Raw genomic sequence first — 17920 nt, forward strand, 5'->3', positions numbered from 1 at the left:
CAGGCTTCTTGCACATCAAGATCGGGCAGTGTCGGAAGAGAGGGAAGAGGCCCAGGAGGGGGCTCTAGGCCACCTGCCGTGCGAGGATCAAAGTGTAGAGAGGTCAGAGGGCGCCGCTCCCTTACGAATCTGTCTGTGCGATCACCGTTTCAGATCGTAAATCTTGGCGATTTCATTAAGGCCTCCTGGCTGCTACTGGGGCATTGGAATAATAAAATTTTATATCTGCTGCCTTTCCTGCCTCTGGCAGCCAGACTGATACTTTCTGCACAAGATGGGGCATCTTATGAAAGCCTTTCCTGGAATGATTGTGATTGGAACAGCCCTGATGAAGACTCAGATAGGGAAGTTGGGTTCGCAGGACCTCATCTTCCGGAAGCATGTTGTTGTTGTTGTTGTTGTTGTTGTTGTTTTTGAAGAAAGAAACACACCACTTAGCAGCAAGTGGATTCACAGAGTACCTCTCCTCTGAAAAGCAGGTCGCCAACTTCTTACCTCTGGCTAATGCTCCCTTCCACCCGCAGAGGTGAGCTGCGCCCACGCTGCTGCTGATTAAACAGCCCCGCGCTAATGCCTCCAGGGGCCTTTCTTCAGGGCAGCCCACAGCCTCCAGACAGGTCTGACTTCCCACTCAGCAGACCTCATGGCTGTTTCTAGAGACAAGTCCCCTCAATATGATTTTCCAAATATTTTTCCTAGATCTTAACGTTGTTATGGACCTTTAGGGCTCCCTGGTTCCTGAGCAAGACAAATCACAGTAATAGCCTCCCCTTTACTGCCCATATGTTTAAGGCCCCCTGTCGTTTGTTTGAAAAGTTAAGAGATTTTCACAGTGAAGGTGCTATTTCTGAAATTTAAAGTGTTCCTTTTCACCAGGAGATAAGTTCACTCTGATTAAGTCCGTAATTCTCACTAAGCCATGTTTATGGAGGCAATAAACAATGTTTCAGCGTGCTTGTTAAATTGGGTCTCCAACCTCTCCACTCTTTAAAAATTGACATTTCAAATAAAAGGCAGGTGGAGATGGGAGTTGGGGCTTTCTGTGCTCAGTGGTGAGTGCGTGATGGCGAGTGGCAGTTGTGGGGTGGGGGGGCCCTGTTTTATGATAGAGTGGCCCCAAGCCACTTGGGGACGAGGGAGTCCACGTCCCTTTACATTCCCAGTGAAGCTCCCAAGTTCAAGTCTCTTTTTTTTATTTTTTTATTTTTTATTTTTGGTGGTACTGGGGTTCCTGGAAGCCCTTCTACCTCCGGGCTACACTCCCAGACCTATTTTTACATTTTTATTTGGAGACAGGGTCTCTTAAACCAGCGCGCGCGGCTGGCTTCGAACCTGCGCGATCCTCCTGTCTCTGCCTCCCAAGCGCGGGGATTACAAGCGTGCGCCACCACGCCCGTCTCTCATTGTTTTATATTGGATGGATATGACTTTGAACATCTGCCAGGTGCATTACACTCAACTATTTAATTCTTACAACAAGTCTGTACTCTGATAATGGTGGCCCGATTATACAGATGATGAAATGTAGGCACAGAGAGGTAGTTTGTCTAAAGTCACACAGAAATAATTAGTAGGACCAGGCTTCCCGTCCAGCTATTTCACTTTGTGATGTTGTTTGCGTATGTGCAAATGAAAAATCTTATACTGGCCTTACTTTGGGGTCTGATTGCAGCCATGTGTCTAGCACTCTGTCCATCTGAGATCACAAGAGAAATGCATGACATGGCCTCTGTCTTAGGTGTGTACTCAACTCCCACTTTGTGCGACTATGTAGAAAGAAGGGTCCCAGACTTTGGGTAGGATGGCCCCAACTCAAATAACACTGTTATTACTCAGGAACCTGGGATTACCCAGTTACGTTTCCTTGAGAGCTTCAGTTTGGCCTCCTGAAAAATGTGAACGATGACTCCTATGAGGTTGCTTCAAGGATATCTTTTAAATAATACATTACAAAATATAATGTGTTTTTAAGCCAGGTGTGGTGGCCCATGCTTGTAATCCCAGTACTTGAGATGCTGAGACAGGAGGATCCAGGTTTGAGGCCAGGCTCAGCTACTTAGTAAGGCCCTCCGCAACTTAGTGAGACCCTGTTTTAAAATTAAAATAAAATAAAAAATAGGGATGGGGATGTAGCTTGGAGGTAGAATTCCCCTGGGTTCATTTCCCAGCACCACAAAATGTGTGTGTGTGTGTGTGTGTGTGTGTGTGTGTGTGTGTGTGTAAAATATATATGTATATGTATATATGTATGTATGTGTATATATATATATATATATTTAAAGTCTACAGTGCTTTCAGATGACAGGGTTGTCATGGTATAAATGTAAAAATAGAGGTCTAAATGTGAAAATAGAGGGCTAAAACAAGAAGTTTTTTCTTTTCTTTTTTCAGTACCTAGGGGCATTCTATCTCCAAGCTACATTCCTAGCCCTTTTTTTTTTTTTTTTTTTATTCTTTATTTTGAAACAGAGTCTCACTGAGTTGCAAAGGAACTCACTCAGTAGCTGAGGCTGGCTGAGAACCTGGATCCTCCTGTCTCAGCCTCCCAAGTACTGGGATTACAAGCAGGGACCACCACACCTGGCTTAAAACAGGCCTTTTCAGGGAAAGTGACCACATGTGTGAAATGAGGAGAAATGTCCCTGAGCATGACTCCGAGCTGGCCCCTCGTGGGAGCAAGAGGAATCAGGAAGGCTTTCTAGAAGAGCAGGAAACGTGGTGGCCAGAGGAGTCACAGTGAGCTGTCTGGGCCTTATGTCTCACTGAGTCACTGCCACCGTATTCCTCCTCTGTTCTCCCTCTTCAGCACGTGGGGACGCTGATCTCCAGCAGCAGGCAGGCGGCTGCAGTTTGAGGCAGAGGCATAAGCGGGCTTGCGGTGGGCTCTGGCTGGATGGGGTTGGGCTCGTGGAGGGATCCAGCTCCTGGGGGTAGCCTCCGCCTGATGGCCCACTCTAGAGGAATCCCATGCTCTAGTGAATCCACCAGGTCCTATCAACAGTCCTGGCCTCCAGAGAGAGAGATGCCTGAGAGCCTTGCCTAAACTACTCTGTTAGTGAGTGCAAAGCCAGGATGCAAACCTTGGGTCCCAGGACATCCAGGGGAGGGAACAGAGCCGCTGTGCTGGGCAAGGCTCTGCCTAACATCCGCTGTGCCTGCGCCCAGAGCTACCCATGCCCCTCCATGGGACACTGGGAGCCCACGGATTCACAGATCCTGCCTTAATGTCCTCGTGTCCTCAGCGCCCAGCCTAAAGATGACGGGAATGGCCGGCCCATGCATAGGTGGTGGCCCTGTGAGTCAATGAGGACCTGGTGACGCCTGCTAGGAAAGTTGCCTGTGGAGAAAAGGGCCTTCGCTGGCCTGGCTGGAGAGTCTCCAGACGTGTTAATGAGCATCAGTGCTTACTACCTTGCAGGGAGTGGATTTGGCCTGGCCTGGGGGGCGCTTACCCCATTCCCCTCCCCTGCCAAGCTTCTGTTTCTGTTTAAAGCGCACTGGGAAATTCCAGCAGTGTTCAGGGCTCCTCTGAACTGTCAGCCTTAGGTTTTAATTTTGTGGAACAGGAAGGAGCAAATCAGTGACTCCTGGCTCTAAAGAAAAGCCACTACGTTTATCAGCTGCATGGCAGCTCAGTGACCTTTGGGACCTGAGGAAGGGAAGGAAAATGTCACTCTTGATCTGCATGTAGCCAGGACTTGAGGAGGGGAGAGCATTTAGAATCCCCTAACGCTCGCCTTTCCTCTTCCATCCTTTCCCTTTCCCTCTGGTTTCTCTTTCCTCTCCTCCTAGGAGGCCACCAGCTCTCCAAGCTGTTCTTTGTTCTGTGCTCATATGTATGCGCATGCATTTGAACACATTTTATATGTGCTGTATAGTGGAAAGAATTCAAATCCTTTCTCTGACACATAGCAGTTCTAGCAGCATGGGGAAATTATTTAATTTCTCTCACCTCAGTTTCCCTATCCATCAAATGGGTATGTATAATATGCCCAAAGAAACCCTGCCTTCCTCGGGATTTTCATAGAGTCTAGGCCAGACATCAAACTACTCCAGGGCTTGATTCCCCTAGTACAGGCCTAAGAGGCCAGTTATATTTGCAGACTGAGACAATGCATCTGCAGCTAATCTGACGCGTTGGGAAGTACAGCGGCACCATGTTCAGCTAGGCCAAGTGTAGCATACGCCTCTGCTCCCTAGCCACTTGACTTGCATAGGTTGTCTTCCTCCCTGACCCTCAGTCGCTCTCTTTCTCTACAGAGGTGCTCTGAGGCTTGGGACAGATGGCACACACAAATGGTGGGGCCACAGCTCCTAGCGGCTGTCATTTTGTTGCCGGGAGCTTTAGTAAAGCTGAGCACATAGCACAGCTCCTGGCACGAGCGGACCCCCGCAAAGGCAGCTGTGGCTTGGACTGTTCAGTGGTCAGCTAGCTGAAGAGGATACTGTGAAACCAGCAGCAGTCATTCAGTAGAGTTATATTAGAAAATATTAAGATGTAACTTTTGGGTTAATTAATTAATTATTCATTTATTTTGCAGTACTGGGGATGGAACCCAGGGGCATTCTACCTCCGAGCTACACCCCAGCCCTATTTTTTTTTTTTTTATTCTTTATTTTGAAACAGGGTCTCACTGAGTTGCAAAGGGCCTGACTAGATAGCTGAGACTATTCTTGAACCACGATCCTCTTGTCAGCCTCCCAAATGCTGGGATTATAAGCATGCACCACCACATCTGGCTAACTTTTGGGTTAATTTTAACTGCATTCTCTGTCTTTCAAAAATAAGAAAAAAAGAACTGCTGAGAAGTCATACTTGGGAGGTAATTGTCAGGAGCCACATCGACTGTGCCTCTCACAGAGGGCTGATCTTAGACTGGACTTCCTCTTTATTCTTCCCGGGGCCTCATGCATGTCAGGCAAATGCTCCAGTGCTGAGCCACACCCCCAGTCCTTCTTTATTTGTTACTTTGAGACAGAGTCTCACTAAGTTGCTGAGGCTGGCCTCAAACTTAAAATCCTCCCGCCTTAGCCTTCAAAATCTCCGGGATTACAGGTGTGTGCCACCAGGCCCGGCTCCAGCTTTCCTTGAACCAAAGCCAGGCATTTTATAGACATGACGCTGAGCCTCTCACAGCAGAGTGCCCAGGCCCGTCCCCTCCGCTTGGTGGTTCCATCACTGGTCTCTGCAGTGCTGCCCTGAGTGCCTGTAGGAGAGCAAATCACACTGTCATTCCCCACAGAGGAGCCCCGCCCGCGGCCACTCTGGCACCCTGGCTAGATGGGACATGGCCACATGGCACAAAATAAATGTCTGCTTTTTTACTTAATCCTCTCAAAACCCTGCTTAGCAAGTAGCTATAGTCCCATTTTGTAGATGAAGAAATGGAGGTTCAGCCAGTTTTAATATCTTGCCCTGAGTCCAACCTAGCCTCGCTGGCTCCGCCCTCCCCTCGGTCCTGCTGCTCACAACCAGGGTGGCAGAGGCCATGGTGTCTGCCAGGGTGGCGGGGGCCACTGTGTCTGCCAGGGTGGCGGGGGCCACTGTGTCTGCCAGGGTGGCGGGGGCCACTGTGTCTGCCAGGGTGGTGAAGGCCATGGTGTCTGCCGGGTGGCAGAGGCCACAGTGCCTCGGCAGGGCCCCATAGTGCTCTGCTTTCTCCGCACTGGAGGGAGACCAGACAGGCTGAAGGAGCAGGTGTGTCCTGGAGGCATCCATCTTTGCAAACACATTTTCTGACAGTAAAATATGGTGTGCAAGGGATCATTTTTATTGGTAGAATTATTGCTATATTAACTTTTTTGCAGTAGTAAATGCCACCTACTGCAAATTATATATTATACACTATCCTAAGTGTGTCCGTATATTAGCTTAATTTAACGGCCAATCTGTTGAGGTCAGTATTATTGACTTTTGTAAACATTTTATTGAAGTACAAGATTGATAGGGAAAAAGCAGTGTCCTAAGTGTACAATGGGTTGAGTTTTTACAAGGGGGGACACTCCCATGTGACCACCTCCCACATCAAGAAACTCTACGTATTACCAGCCCCTGGAAGCTCCTCCAGTGCCCATTCTGCTCTGTCTCCCTCCACCGCAGGCTCCCACTGTCCTTGTCTCGTCTCATTATGCAGTTAGGGAAACTGAGGCCAAGTGGTTCCCCCAAGACAGCACAGAGGCAGAGCTGGGATCCAAACTCAGTGGTGTGGGTCCAGAAGATGTGTTCGTGAGATAGTAGGAAAAGCTTAGTAAGCTGATGGTGCTCGACATTTTATAGCACAAAATCATAATAGGAGCATCTGGGTAGCTTCCCCCTTTACTCTGAATGTCAGTTGTTTGAATCCTTGTCTCAGAACATTAATCCAATCCCTTTTATTGACATAACTATCTAATTGCAAGTGTAGCAACCTGTTTTTAATAGCTTTGCATTGTCAGGCATGGTGCACACTTGTAATCCCACTACTTAGGAGGCTGAGACAGGAGGATCGCAGGTTCACGGCCAGCTTCAGCTACTTAGTGAGGCCCTCTGCAACTTAGTGAGACCCTGTTTCAAAACGAAGAATAAAAATAGGGCAGGGGTTGTAGTTCGGAGGTCAAATGCCCCTAGGTTCCATCCCCAGATCTGCAAATAAAAAATAAAAAATAAAGTCTAAAAAGTAGGGCTGAAGCCGGGCGTGGTGGCGCACGCTTGTAATCCCCGCGCTTGGGAGGCAGAGACAGGAGGATCGCGCAGGTTCGAAGCTAGCCCCACGCGCTGGCTTAGGAGACCCTGTTTCCAAATAAAAATGCAAAAATAGGTCTGGGAGTGTAGCCCGGAGGTAGAAGGGCTTCCAGGAACCCCAGTACCACCAAAAAAAATAAAAAATAAAAATAAAAAGTAGGGCTGGGAGTGTAGCTCAGTTAGAATGCCCTAATCCTTTATACCCATCACCTCACAACACAGCAGAGCAGCATTATCCCCATTTCAGATAATAAAATTGAGACTCTGAAGGAAAGACGTTGCTGGAGATTACACAGTGTGGAGGCAAGGCTTGAATCTGGCCATCTTAGTCCAGGTCCCATGCTCTCAGTTGCCCATTAAAGCCTGTGTTTCCATGTCCACTGTGGATTAATTCTCACTAATTAACCATGATAATTTTACATGATTGTTACCATTGCCATCATTATTGGTATTCCCATCGCACTTCCATGCACAGACTCCAGTTTGCTGGCGCTGGGCTTCCGCTGTCCACCTGGGCTCAGGTTGACAACTGTGTGGGGCTGGCCTCCCGCTGGAGCGGGTCCAGCCCAGTCACTTCATTAACGAGCATGTGGCTGGTCAGGCTCTGTGCTAGGTGCTGGAGACAGGCAGGCTCTGCCCTGGAGCTGGTCCTCTCAGGACAACAGAAAGTATTCACTGGATGCCAGCTTGCTTATTCAGTGCGTAGCCTCACTGACACCCCACACCTTCATCCTAGTGAGGGAGCCTTCGGTTGCACTTTTTGGAGGAGGCAGAAAACCTCTACCTCAATATCTTGCACCAGCTCCGCAGCCAGGTAAACATCGCGTATGCCAGAGGATTCCCCAGAACCTCCGCACTGCGCTGCCTGGCCAGCCCTCGCCCTTTATTTTCTGGCCTGGCTCTGAATCCTGCTTTTTAGCTGTCTGATCCCTCCCTTGGGCAGGCAAGGTCACCCCCATCTGAAGACAATCTGGTGTGATCTAAGGAGTGTAGCTGATTAGGGAAGAATCTCCGTTGTTTTTGCACAACCAACTTTGGAAAGTAGGGTCATAAAAAGTCAGTTTGGCTATTGGGGACATCAGAAGTTGAGTGATCAATCCTCCTGTAGACCCCATCTCATGTAGGGAAGTACAGAAACTCTAGAAACATTTTTATATTTATATTTATATTGATAGGGAAAAAGCAGTGTCCTAAGTGTACAATGGGTTGAGTTTTTACAAGGGGGGACACTCCCATGACTAAAGCATGAGATTTTTTTAAAAGTTTAAAAGATACCCTGGGCTACTGAAGAAATTGGGCGGGAGCCAATCATATCTGCCAGTCAGAAAGCACTGGGTGATGTCCCTGGGGAAAGGTGCCTCGTGTGGCATTCACTCACCACCACTCGCACACTGTTATCTTTTCAGGTCTATTCCGATTTTATTCTGCTCTTGACATGGCACTAGTGTGCTTATCAACTCCATTGAGATATAATTTATGTACAACATTGTACATAAATTGTAAATTTATGTACATAAATTGTAAAGCCATTGTAAATTTCATGGCTCAAGGAATTTTGACAGTTATAATCAACCACAAAACCACTACCACCACAATAAAGATATGGAATCTACCTTTCACCCCAAGAGATTATTTGTTTTATTTAACAAGTACTTATCTTGCAATTCCCATGTGCCAGGCACTAGTCTTAACTACTTTAAAAATATTAACCCATGCCAGCAAGGCCGGCACCGGAGCCTGCCGTGAGGCAAGGCCGGTGCTGGGGCCAGTGAGGCCAGCATCGGAGCCTTCCGTGAGGCAAGGCCGGTGCTGGGGCCTCTGAGGCCAGGATAAGAACCCGCCAAGGGGTTAGGCCAGGGCCAGCGGCCGGCATCGGAGCCTTCCGTGAGGCAAGGCCACTACGGAGGCCTCCAAGGCCAGGATGAGAGCCAGCCGAGGGGTTAGGCCGGTGCCAGGGCCAATGGCCGGCATCGGAGCCTGCCATGAGGCAAGGCCGCAACTGGGGCCTCCGAGGCTGCGATCAGAACCTACCAAGGGGTTAGGCCTATGCCAGGGCCAGCAGCCAGCATCGAAGCCTGCCGTGAGGCAAGGCCGGTGCTAGGGCTTCCGAGGCCAGGATCGGAGCCTGCCGAGGGGTTAGGCCGGTGCCGGGACCAGCAGCCGGCATCGGAGCCTTCCGTGAGGCAAGGCTGCTACTGAGGCCTCCGAGGCCGGATCAGAACCTGCCGAGGGGTTAGACCAGGGCTGGGGCCAATGAGGCTGTCATCGGAGCCTGCCATGAGGCAAGGCCGGTGCTGGGGCCTCCAAGGCCGGGATCAGAGCCTGCCGAGGGGTTAGGCCGATGCTGGGGCCAACGGCCGGCATCGGAGCCTGCCGTGAGGCAAGGCTGGTGCTGGGGCCCCCGAGGCCGGGATCGGAGTCTGCCGAGGGATTAGGCCGGTGCCGGGGCCAATGGCCGGCATCGGAGCCTGCCGTGAGGCAAGGCCACTACTGCGGCCTCCGAGGCCGGGATCGAAGCCAGCTGAGGGGTTAGGCCGGTGTGGGGGCCAGCGAGACCAGAATCGGAGCCTCCCATGAGGCAAGGCCACTGCTTGAGCCAGCAAGGTCTGGATCAGTCCACCGGGTAGCCAGGCCACTACTGGGGCCGTCAATAGTGGTATCGGTACTTGCAACGCAGCATGCACAGAGAAATATCGCAGAAAATAAAAATCAGATGCTTCCCCTAAGCAGCAAAAACTAGGAGGAAAGGGGCAACAGAAAGAGGTTGAGCTATAGAAAGGGCCCTATAGTGAAGCGACTAATGTGACCAATCAGAGGGTATGAATAGTGGAGGACGGAGCCTCTTTAAAACGCAGGAGGTACATAAACAAATGTATCAAAGTTAATCACCAAAGAAGCATGGGATCCAGGGAGGGGGAGGGAATGGGATGGGGGCTGGATGAGGGCTAATTGGATGATGTGTACTTGTATATCCTCTCAAGTCTTGTACTCCAATGTGATTGATATATGACTACAATGCACCAATTAAAAAAATAAATAAATTTAAATAAAAAAATTAACCCATTTAGCAGGGCGTGGTGATGCATGCTTGTTATCCCAGTACTTGGGAGGCTGAGACACGAGGATTGGAGGTTTATGGCCAGCCTCAGCTACTTAAGCCCTCCACAACTTAGTGAGACCCTGCTTCAAAACAAAAAGTTAGGGCCGGGGGTATAACTTAGAGGTAGATTGCCCCTGGGTTGAATCCCCTGTACCATAAAAGAAAATTAACCCATTTACTCTTCATAACAAGCCTGTGATGTAGCCTTCTATTATCACCCCCAGTTGACTGCATAGAAAACTAAGGTATAGAAAGATTAAGTGACTGCCCAGTTAGTACAGCTGATAAATAAATGGTAGAGATTAACTCGAACTCCCACATACTGACCTCAGTCCTGTGCTGTTGACCTCTGGATTCTGCTGCCAGTCATTCATTCATTCTTTCATTCATTCATGGTTCCTCTGGGCCAAATATTAACGTAGAAGCTTGAAGTACAGAGCTCTAGATCCTTGATCTCAAGATCAAGGGACTAGGGCAGGTGTGAAATACCCGCACAAGTACCTGTAGATTGGCACATTATTCTGATTGGATTAGTAGCCACTAGGGAGTGCAATCTTGGGAGCTCACCGCTGCCTCTACCTCTCTTGGGTGAGGAGAGGCCACGATCAGATTCCAGGAACTATTGGAGAAGAAGCAGGCTGGCAAGAATAGCCACTGTTCATTGAGTAGCTACCATGGCTGTCCTGGGACTCATGCTAAGTCTTTTACATACATTCGCTTGTCTAAACATCACAGCACTGCTATGAGGCGGGTACTACAATCGGTCCCCATTTCACAGATGAAAATCCTGGAAAATTTGAGAGGTTCAGTCCATTGCCTGGCTACCCAGGGCCAGCCAGAGGTGACTCCTAGATTAGCAGCCAATGTCCTCTCAGCTGCCCTGAGCACCACCTGCCTGTGAGTTTTCCCTTCCCTGGCCAAAGAGTCAGGGGTCAAGTTAAGACAGCGACAAAGCATGCAGGGAAAGGCATTTTTTATTAACAATGTTAATGGGAAGATGCCATTTTTTTGTGTGTCTCTCGGTGTAAGAAATGCCATTTGGAAAGCCGGTGTGCATGTCAGTATTTTTTTTTTTTTTCATTCTGAGAAAAGCCTATAGAGTCTGGTGGGGGAAGGGTTTGCAGCTGGCAGGAGCTTTGGCATATGTTGTAACTAAAAAGAGAGGGAATGTGTTGGTGGGACAAGCTACCGGAGAGCTGTCTCGGTGTGCTGCGGTACTAGTAAGTGTTTTAATTGGGTAGGATTTTTGGAGGACTATTTTGACATCTGCTCGTGTCTTTGCTGATTTTTCTTCACTTAGAGTAGGAAACACAAGCTGTGGATAAAATGACTTTAAAATAATTGGAAGTAAAGATATCTCTCTCAAAGTCGTATTTGAGAGGGACACTTTTTAAGAAGTGGAAACTAAATTCCACTTCTAGGAATCCATCCTAAAGCACAAAGCTGTATGCCTACAGATTTTGCGATGATATCATATATAATAATTTCATAAGGGCTGAAATAACAGTCAGCAGAGGGGGCTTGGTTGAGTGCGTTTCCATGTAGAACAGCACCCTGTAGCAATTAGTAATGATCTTTACAGAGCTCTTAACAGAGTGGGGTACTGCTTATATTGTAATCAGCAAGAAAATCAGAAGGAGCAATCAGAATGATTTCAACTGTGTTTTTAAAAGTAAAGAAGAAAAAATATGGAAGGAAATACACCAAAAATGTTGTCTTCAAATAAAGGGCCTGGAGTCATGGTATTTTTTTCTTAAACTTTTCTGCCTCCCCCATTTTTTTCTTTCTTTCTTACTTACTTTCTTTTTTTTTTTTTTTTTTTTTTTGGTACTGAAAATTGAGGAGCATTCTGCCTCTGAGCTACACCCCCAGATCTTTTCATTTATTATTTTGAAACAGTCTTGCTGAGTTCCTGAGGACCTTGCTAAATTGCTAAGGCTGGCCTTGAACCTGGGATCCTCTTTTCTCAGCTCCTTTTTCTGCTACAAAAGGCAAGTGTGATTTTTTAAGAGAAAGCATTCCCTGAGAGTGTTGGTATAACTTGCATGCCCTGCACAGGTTCTCAATTCTGAAGCCTGAGCAGATAGATGTGGGCTGTCTTCAGAGAGAGGTAAGCTTTGGAGTCAGGCTGCGTTCGAAAGCCTGCCCTGCTCACTGGTTGTGTGGTTTGGGGCAGTTTGTGTGCTCCTCTGAGCCTCCAGTTTCTTACCTCTCCTTGGATGTGGTGGTGCCTCCCTGGCAGGATGGCTGAGATAAAGTGAGCCGGCCCAGTGACCATGAGCTCCCTTCTCCTCCAGCACCTCCCAGCCTGCAGCCCCAGCTTGGGCTATTCTTTGGAGACAGGGTTCCATCCAGCCAAGCTGGCCTTGGATTCTTTCCTTGGGAACAGTGGGCTTCAGGAAGGCCCTTGAGTCCATGCCAGCCCCTTTGGCAAAGGCCCTGCTGCCAGGAGGGCAGCATTGTCCTACAAGAGGAAACTGTGCTGACGCCTGGAGCCCAGGGCCGGGGCATTGCCGTTTCTAAGGGGACCCTGGCCTGCTAAGTCAGAAAAAGGGCCGAGTTTTTTCCTCTTCTTCAGCCTGCTGCCATTGTTGAAAAAGTAAACACTCCACACAGCTTAACAGGCAAGTCCTCCAGTTAGGAGTGGGAAGAAATCAAAGCCTGTTCCAGGCCAGTGTGGAGAGCCCACAAGGGCTGGTCTGTGCTACTGGGCCCCTCTGAGGGCACAGAAACAAGGCCCAATTCTGGTCCAGAATCAACATCACTCAGGCCTTTCAGCCCCAGGGCTTCTCTCCAATGGCCATTGCCTCCTGCCCTCTTCTGTTTGGGACTGCTTGGAGGTCAGATAAGGCAAAATGGTGATGCTGGGGTGCATCCGTCTTCTGCTCAGTCCTCGGGCCAGGGGTCCTCGCCCGTTTCTGGCTCTGCTTCCCATGAGTGTGCCTTGCATTCCACTCGGGAGCCTACCACCAAGAAGCCACCCGCCCTCAGGCCATGGCTGCCACCGCCCCAGACTGACTGTAGCTATTGTATATATTAAAAAGCAATAGTAACAGTACTTGAGAGGCTGGCACAGGGGCATCCCAGGCAAGGCCAGCCTCAGCAAATTAGGAGACCCTGTTTCAAAATAAATAATAAAATAAGGCTGGGAGTACAGCTCAGAGGTAGAATGCCTCTGGGTTCAATCCCCTGTAACACACACACACATAGTAATCAAAATGGCCAGTATTTAGTAAATCCTGCTGTATTTCTGGCATCATTGTACATGATTTCTAATCCCCACAATATCCCAGGGGGAAGGAGGGTGGTCACAGCCCTTCTGAATTCACAGATGAAGAAGCCAGTCAGCAGACACACAGCTTTGTGCAAGCGATTTCACTTCTGTGAGCCTCAATTTCTTGTGTCTGAAATAGGGATGGTGATATCTCACCCCAACTCCCCTGGTGGGAATGAAAGAATCTTGTGGCAGGAATCTGTGGCGGTCCTTGGTGAGCCCTGAAGTGTGGCCTCCTGGGTAGTGCACGCCTGCAGAGTCGTGCATTGTGCTCAGAGGAAGCCGAATGAAGCATACAGGGTCACCACCGTGTGTCCATTTTACACCTGTTGCCCAGCTCCGACATGGTCTTCCACATCCACAAATGCCCAATTTGAATAACAAATGACAGGAGCTTTCTTCTTAGGGCAAATAAAATAAAGACAAGGTTCTGAAGTTTAAGACCTGCATGGAACAAGTTTGATATATGGCGGGGCAGGGGGCCTGGACGGGGTCAGGAGTGGTGGGCAGGCCGGAGAGAGATGAAGATGGATTCTAGCAGCGGATGGAGAGTGGGGCTGAACATTGACGACCCGGGCCTCACTGTTGTAATGACAGAAGCTGCAGCCTGCTACTGCCAGACGTGGGGCTCCACATCATCATTCATCCCCTTGCCAAGTAGGCACACGTCTTCCTCATCCTTTCTCCTACTGTACCAATAGAAGACCGGCTCCTGGCCAGAGCCATTTCTAGCTGGGCTTCTATAGAAAATGGAACCAAATTGAAAGTGCAAACTTCATACTTCGTGTTCAAAGGAAGAGTTAACATGCTCATGCTAGGCCATGCACCCTATTCTGTGTCCAAGAATGGCAAGATCCAGAAGAGAAATAGGCAGGCAGCCTTTGGTAAAAGGGGCTGGATTGAATGTACATGTCATAAAAGCCCTCTGTAAGTCAGAGTTCCTGGGGCCGGAGCTTTAGGCCTCTTGCCTCTGTTAAATATCCACATCAAATACAGAAAGAAAACAATGGCAGGGTGTAAGCTCTCTTTTTCTTTCTAGTTATGAGACCTGGGCATGTTGCTTGGCCTCTGTGAAACACATTTTACTCCTCTACTTGGGAGTGACATACAAGCTCAAGAGGTTTTGCCAGAGTTAAATGAGCGGCAAGTGTAAACCACCAAGCACTGGGGCATCCAGAGCGCGCCTCGTCAAAGTCCCCGTTGTGGAGAGGGCCAGGGGACACCTGTGTCCTGCTGACATGCCAATGACTTTCCCTTGTGGATTTTGTTTACCTGCAGAAAGTCAGAAACATGGCCCTGGATGATGTCGTGATCCTGAACGTGGATACCAACACACTGGAGACCCCCTTCGATGACCTCCAGAGCCTCCCAAATGATGTGGTGGGTACCGAGCTCTGAGTTCCGTATCCTGCGTACTCAGGCTGTAGGAAGGATTGTGACTTTGAGGGTCCGGGAGGAAGGGACAACTGTGGTTTTCCAGTGGCCTAAGAACTGAGATTTCTCTCTCTCCTCTAGAACTTATGTCTCCACACAGAACATTGTGAGATGGCTCAGCTTTAGGGTCTTGTTGGACTCTGATGGCTTTCATCTGAGCACCCATGCAGCTCTGCTGTCTGTGGGACCCTGGGATAGGAGAGGCGGCAATACTGGCCCCTCTGGGGAGCAGGGCAGTGCCCCCAGGGGACACTCAGCAGCAGGCACTGAAGGGCTTTCACTGGGCGCAGCATGTAGCCCTTCACACCTGTTTTTCCTGAAACACCACCAAGCGCAGAAGTTTCCTCCACAGCAGGGGCCTGCTCCTCGCACCCTGGTATGGCTGCCTGTCCCCCACATCGCTCTCTTTCTCTCTCTCTCCCCCACCCTCTCTCTTACCTCAGATCTAGGTAGAATGTGGGTTCTAGCGAGTTTACAGTAACTGGCTGCCATATTTGCCTTGCTGACATCTCACTGAAGCCCTGTCCCCTGTGGCTGTGTCTGACGACCCGTCTTGCCCGTCGCCTGCAGGATCATGGGTCTTATAGGCAAGGGCGGTCCTCATGTTTCTGGCTTGTCCTACCTGGCTCCTTGTGCCAAAAGATTCCTAACAGTCCTCTGGCTTCCGGCTTGAAAGGAGCCTGTATTGCTGACCGCATGGGGCCAAGGCAAGGCTAGGGTTTATGTCTGCAAGGAGGAACGTTGCTGCCTTGTGTCTGTCAGTGCTAGGGGGACACTAAATCCAAACCATTTTTCCCTCCCTCTAAGTGCCCCTAATCCGAGCTCTTGGCCCTCTCCTGCACTACCGCCCATAGCCACCACAGTGGTTCATCTAACCCCAGCCTCCTTCCCCCGGTCCTTCCTCAGGCACCAGAGTAACATTTCAAAAGACTAAACTGTATTTTCCTTCTGCTTAAAACTTTTCCATCAATGAAAATAACTCAGAAAACTTTCTTTTCCTTTTTGCAGTACTGGGGATTGAACCTGGGGCATTCTATTTCTGAGCTACATCCCCAGACTTATTTGTTCTTTATTTTTTAAATAGAGTCTCACTAAGTTGTGGAGGGCCTCACTAAGTAGCTGAGGCAGGCCACAAACCTGTGACCCTCCTGTCTCAGCCCCCCAAGTTCTGGGATTACAAACATATGCCACCATGTCCACTCTTAGAACATTTTTAAAGGCAGAAAATCCTGCTGGGCGTGGTGGCGCACGCTTGTAATCCCCGCACTTGGGAGGTGGAGACAGGAGGATCACACAGGTTCGAAGCCAGCCGCTTGCTCTGGCTTAAGAGACCCTGTTTCCAAATAGAAATATAAAAATAGGTCTGGGAGTGTAGCCCGGAGGTAGAAGGGCTTCCAGGAACCCCAGTACCACTGAGAGAGAGAGAGAGAGAGAGAGAGAGAGAGAGAGAGAGAGAGAGAGAGGAGAGAAGAGAGAGGAGAGAGAGGAGAGAGAGGAGAGAGAGGAGAGAGAGGAGAGAGAGAAGAGAGAGAGAGAGAGAGAGAGAGAGAGAGAGGAGAGAGAGGAGAGAGAGGAGAGAGAGGAGAGAGAGAGAGAGAGAGAGAGAGAGAGAGAGAGAGAGAGAATCCTTTTATAACTTTCCCTTGCCTATGGAGTCAAGGCAAGTTCTCCTTGATGGCTTTGGAATCAAACCTTCCCTTGCCATGTGGTTTGGGGGGGAAATTATCAAAGCTATCTGAACCATCATTTTTTCATAAGGTTATTGTGAGAATCCAGTATAAGGTATGTAATTAAAACATCCAGCCAGATGTGGTGGCACACACTTGTAATCCCAGCATTTGGGAGGCTGAGACAGGAGGATTGCGGTCTGCAAACAGCCTCAGCTATTTAGTGAGGCCCTTTGCAACACAGTGAGACCTTGTTTCAAAATAAAGAATTAAAAAAAAAATAGGTGCTGAGAGTGTAGCTTAAAGGTAGAGTGCTCCTGGGTTCCATCCCCAGTACTGCAAAAAAAAAAAAAAAAAGAAAGAGAGAGAGAGAGGAAGGAAGAGAGAGAGGGAGGGAGGGAGGGAAAAAGAAAACATTCATCCTATAAGCATTCTAGGCGGTACTTAATGATGAATTCTAGATACAAATGATGATAAACATGGCATTCAAAGCCATGATGTGACTCTCCCGGAGTTCCATTGATGACTGATTGCTTTTCATAGCTTTAGCTCTCTCCCCTCCCTACTTGTAAAAACAGAACCTTAGTGACCTGTATCCCTTCTCTATAGGTGTTTGGAATTTTCGTATTTCTCCAAAACTTACATGTTGTTTCATAACTTCATACTTTATATAAAGAGGTTTTGGGGGGCCCAAATGCCCTGCCCCTTTCATTAATCTCATACTCATTCTTCAAGACCTTCTCTAAATGTTATGCTATACAAACTTTCCTTGATATCCCCAAGTACATTAGACCGTGTCTTTCTCTATGTCTCCTTAGCCCCTCATATTTGCTTGTAAACCGTACTGATTTATTACCCACTTCTGACTTTCCCATTTAATTGTGAATTCTTGAGGACAGGAACTAAGTTTTATTCCTCTTTACTTCCCAAGGATCTAGCAACCACCAAATAGATAGATGAAAGGATGGAAGGTACATGTGGGTTGGGTTATTTTGATAGATGAAATCTTACAAAACATGGCATTTATGCTTGAAATTTTATTAAAAGAGGTCTTGGTTCTGCTTCTAGCCCTGATATAGTCATTGGAACTGCATTAATCTTTCCACCATTAACTGTTAAAACTGATCAGGCAGGTTGGATAACCAGCACTTTGAGGCTGTGGTCCCTGAGTGCAGGAACCAGGTGATATGAGGCCTGTTACCCCCCCTGGCTCTCTGCCTTGAGGCATTTTCCAGCCAGTGCCAATAGGGATATCCCCACAAAGCACATCAGGCTTGCTGAGTAGAAGGGTTACCGATGTGAGTTTGAGGAAGGAAGTGGTTTAATTTTGTAGATGAGAGTACTATACTCAGCAAAGAGCTCCAGCATTGACTGACCAATCAACCTTTGTGTAGTATGAAACTCATGATTGGGATCTATAAGATGACCCATTCCCAGAGCCCGTGCAGGCCTAGGAATTATTCACGTTCTGACAGGCCTGAGGAAAAGCACTAGAGACCCCAGTAAGCTGTGACTTGATTGTCTAGCGTAAAGGTTAATTTATCTCTGTCCTAACAAACCATAAAATCAGACCTTGAGAGGGATAGGAGAGGGCTTTAGGGTGCTGGTAATAAGCTGGGTTTTGATCTGAGTGCCAGTTACATGGGAAAGAATGCAAGCTGGGAATAATTTTTTTAATTATGGTGAGTGTATTTTATGTATTTATTTTAAACTTAGATTTTAAA

General features: G+C 48.4%; 1 protein-coding gene across 5 annotated transcripts in view; it reads left to right on the forward strand.

Moving 5' to 3' along the window:
- Nucleotides 1-17920, forward strand: part of DENND1A (DENN domain containing 1A) — a gene marked incomplete at both ends in the record, with an annotated part of 564729 nt that overhangs the window by 367427 nt on the left and 179382 nt on the right. For all 5 annotated transcript variants that reach the window (XM_080708699.1, XM_080708698.1, XM_080708700.1 and 2 more), the window contains one exon: nt 14374-14475. In XM_080708699.1, coding sequence (XP_080564825.1) covers nt 14374-14475 — 102 coding nt within the window. The remainder of the gene's footprint in view (nt 1-14373; nt 14476-17920) is intronic.

This window comes from Muscardinus avellanarius, assembly GCF_963383645.1.
Source record: "Muscardinus avellanarius genome assembly, chromosome: 13".
Taxonomy (NCBI): Eukaryota; Metazoa; Chordata; class Mammalia; order Rodentia; family Gliridae; genus Muscardinus; species Muscardinus avellanarius.